The sequence below is a fragment of the Ambystoma mexicanum genome, chromosome 8 (genome assembly GCF_040938575.1).
Source record: "Ambystoma mexicanum isolate Mex_15411 chromosome 8, UKY_AmexF1_1, whole genome shotgun sequence".
In the NCBI taxonomy this organism is placed as follows: Eukaryota; Metazoa; Chordata; class Amphibia; order Caudata; family Ambystomatidae; genus Ambystoma; species Ambystoma mexicanum.
Genome location: NC_090929.1, coordinates 1,233,342,707 through 1,233,362,721, shown reverse-complemented (window position 1 = coordinate 1,233,362,721; position 20,015 = coordinate 1,233,342,707). Strand labels below are relative to the sequence as shown.

Here is a 20,015-nt window from a genome sequence, read left to right as displayed (position 1 = left end):
TACTATCTAGTCTTAAATGGCCATGCAATGAGATTTTCACCTGTCCTTTGGCCAGTTGGTACTTTAGCCTTTTTCTGCCCTCTTGGGCTGGTATTGCCATACATGCAAAGCCCCTTTCCAGACAAAACCTCAGTTTTTCTAGCAAAACAGAAGTCTGTGTGTGGCCGGATGTGGGAGATAGAACTGTCTGGTCCCAGTCCATATCCAAGCCATAGAGTGTATTGCAGCTGGGCAGAATGTTTGGCCAGTGGCTGTCCATGATTGGGCATCACCTACCAGTTTGAAAGGAGCAGATCCTTAACATTGGTGGAGACGCCATCCTTGATAAAAGGAGGACTCCTGCAGCCATTTGACATGTAACTGTTGGAACCCAGACCCATATGAAGTGGTGCAGCCCGCTGAAGGCCCGTGTACGACTGCTGCAGCTGACCAGCATCGCCTTCAGCTCAGTCCAGGTGAAGCCTGGCTTCTCTGTCCTGATCTCAAGCAGGCCCTTGTTGAGGCTTCAACCCCTGGACTGGTGGGAACGACCTGTCCCTGGCCCCTGCTCAATGATTTGTACCTGCTGATCCTTCGCAGTGTCACTGGCCCACCCAGTGGGCACACCAGCTTAACTAGCTCTTTCATGGGCTACCTTGCTGCAATCAACGCAGTACAACAAGACATCTGCTCCTGGAATTTCAGCTTCCTACACCAAAGAGAAGTTGTGCAGGGTCTACTGCTTTGTTCGTCCTACGAAGATCGCCTGTTGCCACCAGAATGTGGTGATCCCTGCCAAAACCGGTCTTCGTCATAACACTTCCAATTGGATGTTGCCAAAAAAATCCTTTGCGGCTTCTATTCCTCCTCCGGGAATCTATAGATCACTAGTAGCCCTTCCAATACTTGTTTGTCATTGCTCAGTAAATGTAGTTAAAAAATTCAGGTGGAACGTACAATAGTGAGAAAGAGTGGAGCAGGAAGCAGAACACTCAACTGGTAGGCCTAGGTTGTTTGGGAAATTATCTGGGACAGACATGTACAATGGTATAACAGGATCATAAAATATTAGAATAGTCGGTAAATGAGTGCAAACTTACACGGTCTCCCAATTTGGGAGAATCTCAGTGTTCCAAATAACCATTGCACTTGCTATGTTCTCTTCTTGCTTGAATCGCTCTCTCATTATTTTCTTCTTCTTTTGTGCATCTTTTAACTCTGTTAAGATAATAATATTATTTGTTAGAGAATTTAAAAAAAGGCGCACCCTAAGGATTGCCATTACACCATTTAAGAAAAATGTGCTCCCTGTATAAACAAATGTCTGATACTTGTTTGGGTGATGACAAACAGTATCACACTTACAGACCTGTTAAACGCCAACTGCGATCCCTAGCAAAGGAGATCACTTTACAAGGAAAAACGTCTTGCTTTTCATTTGTAATGAAGTACAGTTTACTTAATTTCTTTTAAAATTCAAATATGGCCCAACAAAGCAGAGTACAATACAAAACCAATAATTACTTGATAGGACCAAACGATTTGATGTATGGGTGAAGGATGAGAAGAAATAAAGGATATTTTATTTCAATCACTTATCCACTGTAGTGGGTTATTGAGCTTGTTGTAATTCATCGAGCCCACAGTAAAATGTTAAATGGAAATGAAAGACTAGTATGCTCCAACTTCATTGACGGTAACGGGGGAGAAATATGTTTAGATCATCATTTCCAGCTGCAGAGGTTCATAGGTATCCTTAAACCACCGGGTAGGAAATGGTTTCCCCTTCTATAATACTTCTGAGTTTGTCACTCTCCTCCATTTCCTCTACCCACACAGGTACATGACAAATCCCACAGCCCATCGAAAAATAATTCAAAAGGGAAATCAGGCAGCAAAGGTAAAGACAATGTTTATTTTGCACAGCTATGCAAAAAATGGCTATGGAAAGTGGCAGAATGTCTGTCCCAAAATTGTGGCCAGAGCACAAAAACCTATATTTATTATAGTCTTTTTAACAATGAGCTTCATACAGAAAAGTCGATAATGCTACATTTAGGTGATTAAATGAACAATGGACTTCCAAATGGAACACCCTCTGGCCTTCAAGGCATGGCTTTATAGCACCATTTGAGTCTTGTACAATTCTGTTCGACCCAGTCACGCTGATCACTACCTTTACTGGACCTTTCCATTCTATGTAATACAGTCCGATCCGGCACCTAGTGCCCACAAGACTCATTCCGCTTCTGAAGTTGTGTAGCCTGCCTTTAACGATGATGTCCAGCTGGGAATCTGCCCTGGACAGAGCCTGATTGAATGTGTCCATGTTCTTATGGGGTTCCATGTGCATGTCAAACAATCTGCTTTCTCTACGCACCACCACCACCACCACCATTATGGCTACAGCGGCTGTGTCATCTGTTATGACGCCTGTGGCGTCACTCTTTTAATGGCTCATGTACGTCCATAGCTCATGTGGGAACACAATGCTGCTGCCTTCAATAGTTCCCTCTTTGTTGCTTTCTAGCACAACCCCCACGTTTGTTCTACAGCCTTCATGCATTCTAATTACCTACATATGGGTCTGATTGGGCAGGTAATCCAGCATGCAACCATTTAATCAAAGCCATCATTTTCTGAATTTCACGTTGCACGGTACCAATTTCTCCAATACCATCTTTGAATCCAGATATTTCAGTAGTTCTATGCTGTTAAGAACTAAAGGCATCGTTTACTTGTTGTGGAACTAAAGCGAGTGCTCCTGGCAGTTCCAAAGGCGGCACCAAAAACAAAATGAGCAAGAGAAAACAATAGATACTCCAGTAATAGACAAAATAAGGATGAATTTAATTTAAGCAATTTGGCCATATGGCATATCAAATCAAAAGCAGTGCATAGAGTGATTGGAAGGTGGCTAGATGAAAAGCAGCTTTCTCTTGCTTAAGTGTGGCTTCTAACGCATAAAACCTGACATTCTTTGCACTTCTGGAAAACAAATTCTACATTTCCGATCGATAGAGGGTTATGGTAGTCCAGTCAAAATCTACCTTGCACTGTAGAAAAACCTCACAATTCCTGACTACATGGCAGTACACTTCGTGACTCAGTCAAAGTGGTCAAGGAAAACTTCACATCAAATTCAAACTTCTCTAGGGTGCACACAACTAATTCAAAAGAAACAGTACACACAATAGTCAAAATGTGGTCAGTCCATCTTCTCTGTACACTGCATTTGTGTGGGGACGGGGCGTGGGGGAGGGTCTCTTGGCCACAAACACCAGCCATGCCTATGCGGATCCAAACGTCTGGACTCACCTTGGGTACACTTAAAGCATTGCGGTTTACATCGCTTAGAAACCGTACCTCCCAGACGTCTCAACTACTTTATTTTTATTTTTATTTATTTTATTGCATTTGTTACTCGCCCAAACCCTTAGGTACCACGGCGATGTTACAGACAGCTTGGTTAAAAACATTACTTGGAAATTGCCAATCGGGCGCAGTACATGAGAATACAAAATAATCATACATGACAACTTTAAATTCAGGGCTTAAGTACAGTGATATTTCCTGGAGCATGGAAGGGGATTTTAGTCTTGGTTAAATAGCCACGTTTTCAGAGATTTCTTGAAGCCTGAGAACGTTTGCTCATTTTTGATGGGGAGGGGAAGAGTGTTCCAATATGTGGGTGCGAGATATTGGAAACTACTGCCTCCTGCCTTGGTTGTCTTGTAGCGGGGGATAGCTAGGAGTAGTTGACTGTTAGATCTGAGGGGCCTCTTTGATACTTTTTTGGTGATGGCGTGGTTGAGGTAGATGGGGACACATGAGTGGATGCATTTGTATGTGACGCACAGGGCTTTGAATGTGACCCTGGCTTTGATGGGGAGCCAGTGATGGTTTCTTCTAATATTTGAGATATGATCTGACTTCCTTATTCCAAGGGCCGCCCGAAGGGCTTTATTTTGAATAAGCTGTAGTTTGTTTAGATTGGCTTTTGAGGTACCCAGGTAGAGTATGTTGCAGTAGTCGAGCCTGGATAAGATTAAAGCTCTTGCCAGCGTGATACAGTTGGTGGGTGTCAAGAATTGGCGACTGAGAGCAATAAGTTTTGCGGTGTAGGAGGTAGAGGATGAGAGGGCGTTAATGTGCTTGGTCAAGGTGAGGTTGGCATCTAGGTAGACACCTCGTGTTTTGACTTGTTTGAGTACTGATATGTTTGTGCCATCAATGTTGATGGATGAGTAATCAGGATGTAAGGCTTCTATTTTGGATTGGGAGCCCACAATGAGAACCTCAGTCTTCTCATCATTGAGGCAGAGGCTATTTAGTGCCATCCAATTTTGGATTATGGCATATATTTTGTTGATAGTGTCGGTGTCTTGAGTGTAATCTCCCGATAAAGGGATGAGGATCTGGGTGTCATCTGCAAAGTTGGTGTAGATGACACCCATGTCGTCTAGCGCTGAGAAGAGGAGTTTAGTGTATGCATTATATAATGTTGGTGAGAGACAGGACCCTTGGGGGACACCAATGGGTACTATGATTGGGTTGGCGGCTTCTTTACCTATGGCGACCCTGGAACTGCGGTCAGCAAGAAAGGATTTGATCCAGGTAGTAGCTTCGGTGGAGAAGTTAAAGTCTTTCGCTAGTGTGGCACACAGTTTATTATGGTCTACTAAATCAAACGCTGCGGAGAGATCGAGTAGGAGGAGGATGCAGAGTTTTCCTGAATCTCTGATGGTATCCATCTGGATTTTTAAGTCAAGGAGCGCCGTTTCTGTGCTATGGTTGGGGCGGAAGCCTGATTGCCTCGTGCCAAGGAGGTGGTTTTGTTCGAGGTGAGTTTGGACTTGGTTGTATGCTAGTTTATCCAATATTTTGAGGAGTAATGGGACAGTTGTTATTGGCCTGTAATTAGTGGGCACCGTGGGGTCTAGGGTAGGTTTTTTCAGGAGAGGGGTGACCCAAGCTTCTTTGATGCTAGCTGGTACTAGGTTGGTATTGAAAGAAGCGTTCACGAAGTTGGTGATAATAGGGGTGAGGGTGTGGGCACAGGATTTGACTACTGAAGCAGGGACAGAATCGCCTTTGCAGTTGGAGGCTTTAAGTTTGGCGATGGTGTCAAACACTACATTTTGGGATACTGGTGTGAAATGGAATGGGGAGCTGGTGAATTCCTGGTGTGGTCGATTTAGATTAAGGAGGGCAGGTTTATTGGCTAGTGATTGTTTTTTATTTGTGATTTTTATTTGGAGTAGTTCAATTTTGGCTGTTAGTGCGTCTTGAATAGTGGTGCACCATTCCTTGCTGGGGATGGTTGGGTTTATGGCTGGGGTAGGGTTTTCCAATTCTTTTAAAATGGCAAATAATTCCTTGGTATCTGAGGTAGCATTGCTGATCCTATTATTGTACGCATTAGATTTATAAGTAATAGTAGCTGTTTTATAGGTTTTGTTTATTTCTTGGTAGGCTTTTTCTGCCTCTGCAGTAGGATGCTTTCTGTAGGCATGTTCACGCGCGCGTTTGGTTCTTCTGAGGGCGATAAGGTCCTCATTGAACCAGAAGCTAGATCGCTTGTCTGAGCGTTTTGCCTTGGTGGTAAGCGGTGCTATAGCATTAATGGTTGCAGTGAGGCAGTTGTGATATAAGTCAGCTAGGTGACAGGGGTTGTCACTAGTGATCGAGGTAGAATCTAGGATTTTTGAAAGAGGAGGCGTGAGGTTTTCTGGCGTGAGTTTGCGGGCGTTTCTAGTTTCATAGGTAATCATAGTTTTAGGTTTTTTTTTGTGTGGGTTCGGCGGGATTGATTGTAAAAACAATGTTATGATGATCGGACCAAGAGAGAGGGGAGATGGCCTCAATGGTTATGGGGGTATTAAGGGAGAGGATCCAGTCAAGGGTCCTGCCTTTGATATGTGTGGGTGCATTAACTAGTTGGCTGAAACCCATGTCCTTCAGGGCGGAATTAAGTGATTCTGCTTTGGCATCTTGGCTGTCATTGAAACCTAGGTTAAGGTCACCCAGGATGATGTATTTCGAGCTAGGTTTTATTAGTGGAGCTAATAGCAACGGAATTTCAGTTTCTGGGTGGTTGTTAGGGCTAGGTGCTCTGTAAATTACTATTAAATTAATAGTAGTTTTAGCATTTATGGGAAATTTTACGAGTAATGTTTCACTACCTGTGATGAATCCAATGGTGTCATCACAGATTACCAAGCTGTGACCGCCTCCCATGTGGTCAGGGGACGGCAGCGCTACCTGATCCTGGGGGCAGCTTTATGAGGGAAGATCACATGAGATGAGAGAACTGCCAGGGAGAGGTAATTGGACAAGACACATTATCTCCCCCTTTCTCATGAGGCAGACCGTCTAATACCAAAGACCTTGTTGGGGAGCAAGGCCGGAAGTCCCAGGCCCCTCAGCACTTTAGGATGAGGTAAATGTAGAAGGTGGCGCTGTAGGGGAGCCAGGAGAACAGAAAGGAGAAAGGGGTCGCCCATAGGAGCTGGATTGTGGTGGAAACGTAGTGAATTCAGGTATTAGTATCACCTGTGTAATGAAACGCCATTGTAGAAGTTAGAAGCCATCTTGAAATTGAGGCCTAGTGTTTTAGTTAGGCCAGTGTGCTTGCATCCCGTCCCGAGGGGTAGAAGGGTGTACGTGTGTTTTTACTCTCAGCCCTGGCAGCCCGGAAGAAGGTTTATTTCTTGAACGCACACAGTTCCTCATTGTGTCTCATCATTAGTGCATGTAACCCAGAAGGAATGTGTCCATCAAGGCAAGACACGGCCGTAATGGATCTTTGAAGCGCTATCCCATGATAAGGGGGGTGAGGACTTTAGAGGTCTGAACTGGCGAAGACCTAAGGTATAGCAGCCTGTGATCCCCAAAGCCCCAGACACAAATTCAAGTAGACTGACCACCCCAAGACCCCTGGCCATAAAACTGTACATTGGCCGATCGATCAGGAAGATCCAGAGCGGTGACGGGCTGCCCCAACCATCAATTCTTGTGATTTGTGCTGCGAGTTGCCAGGGGAGAAGCTAACAAATTTAAACTGCAAGTGTGAAAAGTTGCAGAGGTGCCAGCATGTCTGGAATTGGAGCGGGGTTCGCGTAGTTCTAAGAAGTTATCACAAACTCGAAAGTATCCACCTTGCTTATGTCCTTGGTACCAGGTGCACTGTAGAAGCTATGAAATAATTGTGTAACTAAATTGCCAATTAAAGCCTTTGTACCCGATGACTAACCAAGATCCCCATGTTGAAGAAGATGGACAGAAGATGCTGGGATCAATCGCCTGGCACCCATATGGAGCAGGCTATATGTGTATAGTGTCACACCAACCAGCTATCTGGATTTGTGAGGTAGGTCACTTGTGATGATGGTTCCCTTTATAACCCATTGCTTTTGCTGTTTTTGTCAGAGCGCTTTGTGGCAGCAAAGGTCTTTGCTGGCACGTACTTGCATTTTTGTGAGAATAAAACATGTTCTCCTTGCAAGAGGTGTGCTGGGCCTTTTTCCTTAGTGGGCTGTATTGTTTCTGTTCTGGTGTGAGCCTTGAGGGATTACTCTACAAATGTGGTGACGCCGACGTGATCCCAGATTTGCTGCAAAGACTGAGCCACCTGGCCACACATCTGGAGGGGCCGCGCCCACCTGCAGCGACCAGTCCCAAGCGTGCAACCCATAGTGGTGTACAGGAGCCGTTTTGACAGAATTCCAGTCTGCTCTTTGGAGCGGGGCACGGATCCTTGGACGGTGCAGGCCGTTTATGGGACCGCGTGACCTCGGACGAACACGCAAATGTAAGCACACCTCTTGCGAGTGACAACAATGTAGGAGGATGCTGAGAGGGAAGTGTGTAAAGACCACACAGCGAATATATGGGATACATTACTCACTGTAATCTTATTTCTGATGCTTGTATCTGCTTAGATTTACATGCTCTGCTTAGTGTGACATTTAGTGGTAGCCGCAGAGTATTACAAGATTTGTTGTTGAAACTCGAAAACAGACGTCGACAGGGCGTGTTAGTAATACTATCCTTAGTGTGACGTGTACTGTACCCATGGTCCTTCACGCGTTGAGGTCCCTCAGACTGTTTTTTCCGACATGAGGTTACATGAAGTGTAGCGGGAGTACAGATGTGATAAATCAGAAAACAGTAAGAGCAGAAAACATCTATGCGCTTTTGATTTCGGAAGGGTGGGCGCATGTGAATCTAAGCAGATACAAGCATCAGAAATGATTACAGTGAGTAATCTGAGGCTTGTGGATCTGCTTAGATCACATGCTCTGCATAGATTAGCAACCATTATCTGGAGAAGGAGGTGGGAAGGTACAGCGGCAACTAGATGTTTCAGTAATGCTTGTCCCACCCGTGAATCTGCTTTAGAGTGTCACTGCAACAATGCTGTGTGAATGTATGAATGGAACTCCATGTAGCTGCTTTGAAAATGGCATCTAGGGGGACGTTTGCAATGAAGGCTAGGGTAGTTCAGGTACCTCTGGTAGAGTGAGCCCTGGGAGTGAAAGGTAAAGCTCTTTTGGATAGGGAATAGCAGAATTGTATCTATGTATACTATTTTGATCATAGCTATACTGTGCCCCGTTGTACTTCTCCTTCCTCTTTGCTTGTTTTATGTTTGTACTGTTTATGTAAGCGCTCCGAGGCCTGCAAGTTAGTTGGCGGTATACAAAAATACACTAGAATAGAATAGAATTTGACTATCCATCTGGAGATGGCGTTTATTGGGATATGATCGCCTTCTCTACCAGGTGCTATGGCAACAAAGAGCTGGTCGGTTTTCCTTAGGGGTTTAGTTTTGTTCACATAGTAGAAGACTGCCCTCCGTACATCTAGTGTATGGAGGCTTCTTTCAGCTGAGTTTGATGTATTTTGAATGAAGGTAGGAAGTTAGAGAGATTAACATGGAACTTTGAAATTAATTTAGGGGAAAACCTAGTGCATGTTCGGAGAACAACCTTGTCCTTGTGGATTATGAAGAAAGGGTCTTGTACGGACAAAGCATGTAGCTCACTGACTCGTCTTATGGAGGTGATGGCTACCAGGAATGTAGTTTTGTAGGTCAAGTGTTTTAGGCTGGCCTTGTGCATATGTTCTAAGGGTGAACCCATGAGTTTGGAGAGCACTACATTAAGATCCCAATCCGGTGGAGGGTTAGAAATGGGAGGGTATACCCCCTTTACTCCTTCCATGAAGGCCTTAACTTTCCACCAGGACACCTTGTTCTGTGAAGTTGTGTAAGCTGAAAGAGCCGCCAGGTGTACCTTGATGGAGTTTAATACTAGGCCGGAGTCTAGTAGGTAAAGCATGTAATGCTGACGGTTGGTAGGAGAACATTCAATATGAATTATGGATTGTGAGCTGCACCATATCACAAACCTCTTCCACTTGTTGAAGTAGCAGTGTCTGGTGTTGGGTTTCCGTGCCTCCTTTAGGATATCCATACACTGTTTTGGAAGATTTAAATGACTGAACTATGACTTCAGGAGCCAGGCTGCCAAGTTCATAGATTGAGGACAAGGAGGGAGAGATGCTCCCTTGTGTTGTACTAGAATGTTGTAAGGGCACGGGAGCTTGATAGGGTTGAATATCGCCAGTTTGAGTAAATGTGGAAACCAAGGTTGTCTCGCCCAGACAGGAGCAACCAGCATTAGAGTAGCTTGTTCCTGGTGCATCTTGTGCACTATTCTCCACAAGAGTGGCGTTGGTGGAAAAGTTAAGCAAAATTCCCCTAACCAGTTCATCCACAGGGAGTTGCCCTTGGACCCTGGTTGGGGAAACCTGGATGCAAAGTCTGGGCATTGCACATTTAGGCTTGTGGCGAACAAGTTGAAGGGGGGATGCTCCCATTGGGAGAGGATTCCATCTAGAATTTCTCTGTTGAGTTGCCACTCATGTTCTTCTGGAAGAGGGTATCTGCTGAGGGCGTCTGCCAGAGGATTGAGTTCCCCTAGAACGTGTTTAGAGGTTAGGAATATGTTCTGCCTGAATATCTGGGAATAGCCATCCACCGTGACCCTTGAACAAACTCAGAGTAAAAGAAAGCTTAGAAAAATCAATGGACTTCTGGAGCAAACTCCCGCTCTCGGTGGCAGGCAGAGCTGGAATCCTTAAGATGGTGGCACTGCCATGGCTTTTACATCACTTCACCAACGTCCCATTCAATATTCCACCACAGTTTTTCAACAATCTAAACAAGCTTTGCAGAAGATTCCTCTGGCAGGGAGGGAGGCATAGAGTCGCACTGGAAGTGCTGCAGAGACCTTACGAAAAAGGAGGCTTGAAAATCCCTAACTTCGAGCTATACTATCTCGCAGCCCAACTAAAACATGTGGTGCAATGGATGGCTGACGAAACCGCAACTGACACCCGACTCCTACAACCAGCCATCCCCCACATGCTACTCAGACTTGTTCTGGGCCCCTGCTAGCACAGTTCAACATAATCCTTACCTAGTGAAACTGGGGATCCAAATATGGAAACGGGCATGCAAGACCGTAAGGATAAACGACCCATACTCTCCCCAGATCCCAATAGCCGCCATCATGATGCATAGACCCGGGGGCCTACCGGAGGTCAGAAACATATGGGAGCCCTGCGGAATTGCTACTGTGGGTGACCTAGTGGGGGAACAAGGGATCTTGGCATTTACAGAACTACATGAGACCTCAGGACTTCCAAAGGGCCAATTCCTACTTCACGGTGCAGTGGTAAGGCGGCTCGCTGACAGATGGCCCGAGACCGAAGACCTCGAAACAGGGCACGAGACCATAGAGAACATGCTGAACGTGGCCGAAGGGGGACACGAAACCTCGAGGCTCTATGAGACATTGATAGAGAGCATTACTTAGCAAGAACTCAAGAGCAAAGAGAAATGGCAACACGAGTTGTGCCTACAATTCGAGGATAAGGAATGGGGAGCCATAACTCATTACCACAAGAAGGTGTCCAGAAACGACAGACTGCAATTTATACAGTTCTATATCACTAATAGAGCATTTCTCACACCCGAGGTCATCTCCAAGTTCAAAGGGGCGAGCACCATAGAATGCCCACGATGCAAAGAAACCTGCGTGGGGATGACACACATGTTTTGGGGATGCTCGACAATACAAACCTTTTGGGAACAAATTGCTGCAAAGGTGGCAGACATTAACTTAGATGACACGTCCCCAAAGGCATGCATTCTGGGCACATACTAAAAGCAAAAAGAACAAGCCCCTGAACAAACTCAAGAACCTGATGTACTTCCTAGCCAAGAGATACATCGCTATGGGTTGGAAAAGCCCCAAAAACCCAAGCTCTACACTATGGTGGGAGGACCTCCGAAAGTGGGCAACGGCCGAAACTGGGGCATGGGCGAAAGCGCTTACTGAACAAAAATTGGACATCAGCGATGACTTACATCATTGGGTGGCGCTCACAGAGTCACTTTTCAGCCCCAAAGAGGAAGATGCCTCTACTGTAGAAACAGGCACCCCATGACGGACTTCTGGCAAAGGCAGAATTGAAAGGAGAAGATTTGTGGTCTTGGGAGGGAGGGTGAGGGAAAGAAGGGTAGGGGGGTATTTAAGTTATAATTATATTATTTTTATGTTGTTAATAAACCCAATAAAGAAATTTGAAATAAAAAAAGGAATATGTTCTGCCTGAGTGCTGACTTCCATATTTTCCTTGATGGCTTAGACAGACTTGGAGAGTGTGTGCCTCCCTCTGTGTCTATGTAAAACATGGCAGTGGTGCTGTCTGTGAGGACTTGCACTGTTTGTCCTTTAAGATGTTGCTGAAAGCCTTGTAGAGCCTTAATTGATGGGTGTTTGGGCAGTGGTGCGTTCCCCCACTGGCTGTGGGCTGTGTGATGGAGGAAGTGGGCTCCCCATCCGGCAAGTGAGTAGTCCAATTAGGATCGCTTATGTTGGTGGAATGCAAAAGGGTTTTCCTTTTACCATCAGGCGCGCGTGTGGAACCAAGTGTATGCATGAGGCCATCATCCCGAGCAAGCGCATTGCTTTGCGCATAGTTATCTGGTGACCGGCCTTGTAATGAGGTACTTACAACAACATGTTTTGAACTATCTGGTTTGACCGGAAAGCCAGCTCCTCTTCTGTCATTAGGATGGCTCTCAGAAATTGTTTTATTCAGCTGGGAACTAGACTTGACTTACTCGTTGATGGAGAATCCCAATTGGAAAAGAAGGTTTATCGTTCTTTGGGTGTTTTGTCTGCAAATCTGACGAGACTCCCTGGTAATAAGCCAGTCGTCTAGATAAGGGTACACAGGGATTTGCTCTGCGGAGGTATGCTGCTACTACTGCGAGCACAGTCGTGAATACTCTAGGGGCTGAGGCAATGCCGAAGGGGAGCACCTTGAACTGGTAGTGAACTCCCGCTATTTCTAATCGCAGGCATTTTCTGAGCGCTGGGAACATTGAAATATGAAAGTATGCATCTTTCATATCCAAAGTTGCCATGTAATTCCCCCGTTTTAAGAGGGGGATTACCTCTTGGAGCGTGGTCATGCAAAACTTTCGATGATTGACACATTTGTTCGCTGGGCGCAGATCTAGTACTGGGCGCATGGATAGGTCTTTCTTGTGCATAATTTGCTGGGACAATCTCTATGGCGTCCTTTTCTAGCTGAGTCTTTACCTCCTCCAGTGGTATGCGTCGCACTTCTGGCATCATCCTTCTGTTTCTTGGCAGGCAGTTTGGTGGTTTTTTCAAAAGCTCTATGCAGTACTTGCTTGCTACGGTGGACAACACCCACTTGTCCGACGTAATCCCCTCCCATGCGTGGGTGAAATGTGAGATACAACCTCCTACTGGAGTGGCATGGGAGGGGACTTTTAGCAGTGTGTCATTGCTTGGGATGGGTGTAGCCCCTTCTCTGGATCTTTTATGGCCTCTTGGAAAATAAGAAGAGGAAGACTGTCCTTGTGAGGGGCCCCATGATGAAGACTGGCCGCCCCGATTGTATCCGGAAGAGCGTTGCGTGCCCCGTTTAAGTTTCTAAAATAAATCTTGTAATACTCTGAGACTACCACTAGATTTCGGACTATGTAGAGCATGTGATCTAAGCAGATCCACAAAGCCTCAGAAATATATATATAATACATTACTCACTGTAATATTATTTCTGATGCTTGAATCTGCTAACATTGATATGCAATGCATAGGCTGCCATCTAGTGGAAGCTGTGAAGTATTACATATTACAGTTGTTATAGAAACTCGAAAAGGGACGCCGAAAGGGCATGCCAGTAATACTATCCATAGTGTGACTTCTACTGTGCCCATGGTGCTTCACGCATCGAATTCCCTCGGTATGTTTTGTTTCTGGCCATGAGGTTGCATGAAGTGTAGCGCGAGTACAGGTGTAGTAAAGCAGATTATGTATCAGATAAAGCCCAGGATACATCTATGCACCTTCTACTCCAATAGGAGGAAGGGTGTGTGCATATGAATCTAAGCAGATACAAGCATCAGAAATACAATTACGTGAGCAATGTATCCCTTCTGAGGGTTGTGGAATCTGCTTAGATCATATGCTATGTATAGAATAGCGAGCAGTGTTGGGAGAAGATGGTGGGTTGTGAGAAGTTACAGCAGCAAAGTTTAAGCACTTCTTGTCCCCACCTGGGAATGGCGTCCAGCGGGACATTTGTGAGCCAAGGTAGTTCCTGTACCCCTGGTGGAGTGAGCACGTGGTGTGAAAGGCAGTGTTTTATTTGAGAGTAGCAGAGCTGTATGCATCCGACTATCCATCTGGAGATGGTGTTTTTGGCCACGCGCCCTCCTTCTCTGCCTGGAGCTATGGAGACGAACAGTTGATCTGTTTTGCTTAGCGGTCTGGTCTTGTTTACATAGTAAAGGACCACCCTCCTTACATCTAGTGTATTGAGTTGTTTCTCAGCCGAGCGTGATGGATTTTGGGAAAAAGCTGGTAGTTCGATGGCATGATTGACATGTAACTTTGAAATGAACTTAGGTGAAAACCTAGGGTGCGTTCTTAATACCAATTTGTCTTTGTGGATGACTGAGATTTTCCACCAGGACACCTTACTATTAGGTGGTGTACGTGGATAGAGCCACTAGGAGAACTTGGAGTTAAATAATAGCCCTAAGTCTAGTAAGTGAAGCATGTAATGAAGTACATTCTATTGGGTTGATTTGTTTTGAATGGCACCAAATTACAAATCTTTTCCACTTGTTCAAGTAACCGTGTCTAGTGTTTGGTTTACATGCCTCCTTGAGGAATTCTATACAACTTTGAGGTAGATTTAAATGGTCAAACTAGGACTTCCAGAGCCAAGCTGGCAAGTTTATAGACTGAGGTTGAGGGTGTAATGTTGTCCCCCCGTGCTGTGCGAGCATGTTGAAGGGGCATGGGAGTTTGATCTGGTTGCACATGACCAGTTATCGCAGATGTTCATACCAAGGTTGTCTCGCCCACATAGGAGCAACTAGGATTAATGTCACTTATTCTTTGTGCATCTTGTTAACCACTTTGCTTTTCAGTTGGGGGGAAAAGCTGAGGCAAATTTCCCTGACCAGTTCATCCACAGGGCGTTCCCCTTGGAGTCGTGTTGGGGAACCTGTATGCGAAGTCTGGGCATTGTTATTTTCTCTTGTGGCGAACAAGTCTAGAGTGGTGTAGCCCCATTGTGTGAAGATACAGTCTACAATCGGTTTGTCGAGTTGCCACTCGTGCTCTTCCGGTAGAGGATCTCTGCTTAGTGAGTCTGCTATAGAATCGAGTTATTATTATTATTATTATAATAATAATAATAATCTGGTGACCGGTTAGATACTGAGGTATTTGCAGCAGTATGTTTTGTACTCTTTAGTTTGATGGAAAGACAAGACCCTCTTCTGTTTTTAGGACCTGTTTGGTCTTTTTTGGTACAAGGCTCGACTTTTCCTCGTTGACTGAGAAACCCAATTGAAAAAGTAAATTGATTGTTCTTTGGGTATTTTGCTTGCAAATTTGGGGGTTCTCCCCTGTGATCAGCCAGTCGTCCAGGTACGGGTACAGCGGGATTGACTCCCTGCGTAAATGCCTCGCCAGTACCTTGGTGAATTACCTTGGAACGGATGCTATGCCGAAGGGTAGCACCTTGAATTGGTAGTGCTGGTTCGCTATTTTGAAATGCAAGAATCTTCTGTGCGGTGGGAACATTGAAATATGAAAGAATGCATCTTTCATATCCAAGGTTCCCATGTAATCTCCCTGCTTTAGCAGTGGCATTACTTCCTGTAGCGTTGTCATGCTGAATTTCTGTGGCTTAACATAGGTGTTTGCAAAGCGCATCGTGAGGTCTTTTTTTGGCACAAGGAAGTACATTGAATAAATACCCTTGTTTACCTGGTTCTCCAGGACGAATTCTACGGCGTCCTTTAAGAGGAGCGCTGTAACCTATTCCAACAGGATACGTTTTTCTTCCTGGAGGGTGTTCCTTTGTCTTGGTGGGTGGTTGGTTTCCGTATCAAAAAAGTACCCACTTGTCCGAGGCAATTTCCTCCCATACGTGGGTAAAGTATGAAATGCAGCCGCCTACAGGAGTAGAATTGGAGGAAACCTGTAAGCGGGTGGTCATTGCTTGGGGGATGTTTAGCCGCTTCTGGAGGAGTTTTGTCCTCTAAAATGGCAAAAACAATAACCCCCCCCCCTCTTTGTCCAGAAGGTTTATTGGTGAGCTGCCCCAGTGATTTTAGGGTGATGTGTTGTTCTTTAGAGCACCTTCCACCGCTTTGCCAAACACGTTGGCCTCTATGGGCATATTAAGAAGGGTAGCCTGAGCATCAAGCTAGAAGCCAGACTGGCAATGCCACGCGTGGCGTTTGATCAACAATCCCTCTTCCTGCATTGTCTGTTGCATCCAAGTTGTTCTTGAGGATGCAGTTTGCCATTTGTTTACCCTCTGCAATGGAGAGCGACAGTTTTGTTTTAAGGGGCTCTGGAACGGACGCTTTTTGCTCGTCCATCTCATCCCACTTATGACAGTTGTAACTAGCTAATAAAGTCATGTTATTAGCAATTCTAGTCTGGTACGCTGCCGAAGAGGCTAATTTTCTTCCAAAAGTGTAAACCTTTTAACTCTCCTCATCAGGAGGGGCTTCGGAAGAAGCCAGAGGTGTTCCTGCTCTCCACTAAGGTGTCCCCTGATGTAAAGGGGGTCTGAGCGTACTGGCCAGAATACTTTCTCAATGCGCAGGTTGACTGCCTGTGTTAGATTAGGAGTTCTCAGAGAGGGTTACCTGAGTCTCTGTACTGATTAAAGTAGGGGATACATTGGGTAGCAGAGGTCTTATCACCTAGTATGTCCTCAACAAAATCCTTATCCTCTTGTGTATCGATTTTGAAATGCTCTGCCGCCTTTAGCAGCAGGTCATTATACTGTATTTGGTTATCCACTGGCGAGTCTGCCGCCGGTGGGTCTGAGTGATCTGGCGACTGACGTAGACATCCTCATCATCATCATAAAATTAGTCGACATCCGCAATGACCCTTTGGTCGCCTGTCTAAGTTCCAGGGACCTTGGAGTCTTGCATGGTGTAACAATAAGCATGCTGCCCTAAATCCTGCTGCGAGGTGGAAGATTGTGCGAGGACTGTGCGGGCTCTTTCTGTGAGAGGATGGATAACTGCTGTAGTAGTTACTGGCCCACTGTGTGTGGCACCCTGAAGGTTTTGCAAGACCTTGGGGTGGTCATCGAAGAAATTAGCTAGGGAGGACAGACACCTCATGACCTTATCAATATGTTCTGCTGTCCTTTGAGATGAACTTGGGATTACAGGGGGGGGGGGGGGGGGGAGAACAGAGACAGGGGGTCTTCTGGTTCATCGCGCTCAAAATGATGCCCTCTGCCTGAGTCATAGTCCCCAAAATAGAGCCCTCTCCTTGTGTTTTAGAAGACTTATGATTTTTCCACGTCCAACTTTTTAACAGAGTGCCTGGGTCGTGTTTTTTTATGAGCTCTCTCATCTTTGAGCTCGGTGTAGTCTTCAAAGAAGCCTTCGATATGTCCTTCGATGGTAGGTGGTCGGAATGTGAGGGGGCCGTCGAGGCGTCTTTCCACACCCGGTCGTCAGCGTGTGAGGACTTTGTGGCTTTAGACACGGTGTCAAAAACAGACTTGTCTGTTTCGGGGGCCTGTCATGTGTCGAACGCGATGGCCTAGAGGACAGGGAACCTTCGGACCTCCTCCTTGACCAGTGTGTGGATTTCCGGTCGTGGTCGGCTTTCCGCTCGTGGCCGACTTTCGGCCGTGGGAGGGGCGTTTTATGTGGTGCGACTTGGTTGTGCTAGGGCCGGCGGGTGTCCTCCCAGTAGCAGAACCGCTGGCCTGCCTGTTGGGGTCAGGGGCTTCCACGTAGGTATCCAATGGATCCCTATCGCCCTTGGCGTTGCTGTAGACGTCGATGCTGCGGACGCTGGAAACTCCCTCAACGTCCATGGCGGCCTCAGCCTGCATGGCGTGGTGGGCTCAGTGTTTTGTTTTGCAGTCCTCAAGTGTTCTGGGTCTGAACAGTTTGCATGACTTGCACTGTTCTTCGGTGTTATCCCTTGGGAGACAACGATTGCACAACCCAGTGCAAGTCTTTCCAAAGGAACTTTCGATTACAGGAGGGGCAAAACTTAAAGGGTGTCCTTATGTATGGGGAAGGCAGCCTGGCGAAATAAGTGGGTGGAGAAGGGAATATCCATTCTCTTAATGACTCTAAAGAATGAACCCCCTGGCCCCCACTCTCCCTACTGTGAGGGCCGAGGCCTGTTGCGGCCTTCCGAGGCCATGGCAAAGGTTAGTTGAGACGAGTTGTAGTTGTCGACGATGGTAATTCGTCCTTGATGCCGTTGCTGAGAATCTTGCAGTAGAAGGATATTAAAGGACAGAAAGAAAATTCTAAGTTGAATGTTTCTAAGCATGGCGATAGCCAAGAAGAAACTCCACGATTTTCGACCGACTATGATGGGAAAGAAAACAATCTGAGGGACCGCGATGTGTGAAGCACCATGGGTACAGTAGGCGTCACACTAGGGATAGTATTACTGGCATGCCCTGTCGATGTCCTGTTTTGAGTTTCAAAAACAACAACTTTAATACTCCACAGCTTCTACTCGATGTCGGCCTATGTATATAGCATGTATTCTAAGCAGATTCCACACGCTTCAAATATATATTTTCTTTATTATACGAGAAAAGAAATTGAGAAGTGGTATCCTTTCTGAGGTAGGGAAGAAGATGGTGCCATAATTTGAAAAAAGGTAAGAGGATACAAAAAGTAGGGGCTCCGTCTAATTAGAGGGCTCAAATTTCTGTGCCCAATATATTTTGGGTGGGGGAATAAGGGGAAGTATTGGTTATTTTAGTTTATTGTTTTAGCTTGTTGTTTTCATGTTCTTAACTTATATTGTGTAGTTGGAGGGGGCCAAGAGGAGGGCAGGGGTGCCTGTGGAAGAAGTAGTGTGGGCATTATGTGTGAGGAAAGTATGTGTGTGGATTGATGGGAGAAAAGGAAGTGTGGGTTGGGGGCGACAAGAGGAGCGGGAGCGAAGGACTGGTAGGAACGCTTAAGATTAATTATATTTTGCATATGGTGTGACATTTTTGTATGCAAGTTATTTCAACATGGGGGTAGCTACACCGAGTCTATGTGTAGTGCACTGCTGTTGCATGGAGATAAAATTGAGAAATATCATAAGCAGTGGGGGGCGGAGACACAGGGAATGTTCTGCCCATGGCCAGAGCAGGGTACAGACAGAGTGATATTGGAACACGTGTACACATTCTTGGCTGCCAAATATAAAGGCAAAAAGCTCCAAAGGAGGAAAGAGATTTTTTAATTATAGAAAATGGTGGAGGACAGACGACAATGATGAGTGTAAATCTCAGTGTGACAATGGGCCAACCCCGAGTGTAGTTAAAGCAGTATTGTCCGAGGGAAACCAGTTACATCCGTCCCAAGCAGGATGTTACCTGACCCTTCCTGCCACCGGATATACCGACCCAACATACGCGTCCCCGTCCGCCAAGGCACTAACTCCATCTGTGTTACCGCCCCCATATCAAACGAATACTAACGCGGCCATACCGATGGACAGAAAACCACAGAAAGTGTTACAAGAGGCTCTAAAGGCCATGCCAATGGAATTGGTGCGGTTGAGAGCCCTCAGGGAAGAAGGGAGTAAATCAGGGTGCGGACTGGACGAATGGAAGGACAGACATTTTGTTTAGATTAGATAGTACTGTGATCAAAGGTGTTCATATTGAGAAGGGGAAGGGTGATAAACGAGGAGCGGGGAGTACAGACTACGGGACAGTGAGGTCAGAAGGGGATACAAACGGGGACCGGCGGGAGGACAAGTGGGAAACGATGGATGAAGAGGAGGTGCCGGCATTTACTCCATGGGTAGAGAGTTGTGGGGTCCACAGTTGAGGAACAGATTTAGACGGGCAGCCGCGGCAAGGAAAAAGACACATGACGGCAAGAAGGGGAGTGGGTACACAGTTGCCATTATTGCACAAAGGGCCCGCGAGGGTGTAGTATGTACCGTGGGCTCAGATGGATAAAAACAACCCGGTTAAAGCGCTCCTGCCACTCACGGCAGGGGCTGGGAAATGGATATATGCTTTCGATAAACAAACAGGTATCCTTTAGCAGTAGGAGATATACAAAGTTTGTTTGTAGCAATTGTGGGGGATTAGGTAGGGGACGTTTGGGTTAAGGCTGGATACCCAGAAGTTCCTGCCTCCATCATCCCCACTCTTCCTTGAAATCATTTAAAGGGGGCCACTAGCTTCACTTAGTTACCCTCAAATCCTCACTCTGCTATCAAACACTCCTCTGACATCTGTCTCCTCGAAGACCTTGACGTCCTTGCTCTCACCGAGACGTGGTTCAAGGCCAGCTCCATCACTGTTTTTTACACTCTTCTCCTTGAGGGCTAAACGATCCTGTCCAATCCCAGACTCTCTCGGCCTGGTGGCGGAGTGGCTCTGAT

At 46.0% G+C, this 20,015-nt stretch overlaps 1 protein-coding gene across 3 annotated transcripts in view; it reads right to left on the bottom strand.

The window, feature by feature from the left end:
* TBC1D12 (TBC1 domain family member 12) overlaps nt 1-20,015 on the bottom strand; it is a 684,903-nt gene that overhangs the window by 292,155 nt on the left and 372,733 nt on the right. For all 3 annotated transcript variants that reach the window (XM_069611336.1, XM_069611337.1, XM_069611338.1), the window contains one exon: nt 1,080-1,197. In XM_069611336.1, the coding sequence (XP_069467437.1) occupies nt 1,080-1,197 (118 nt within the window). The remainder of the gene's footprint in view (nt 1-1,079; nt 1,198-20,015) is intronic.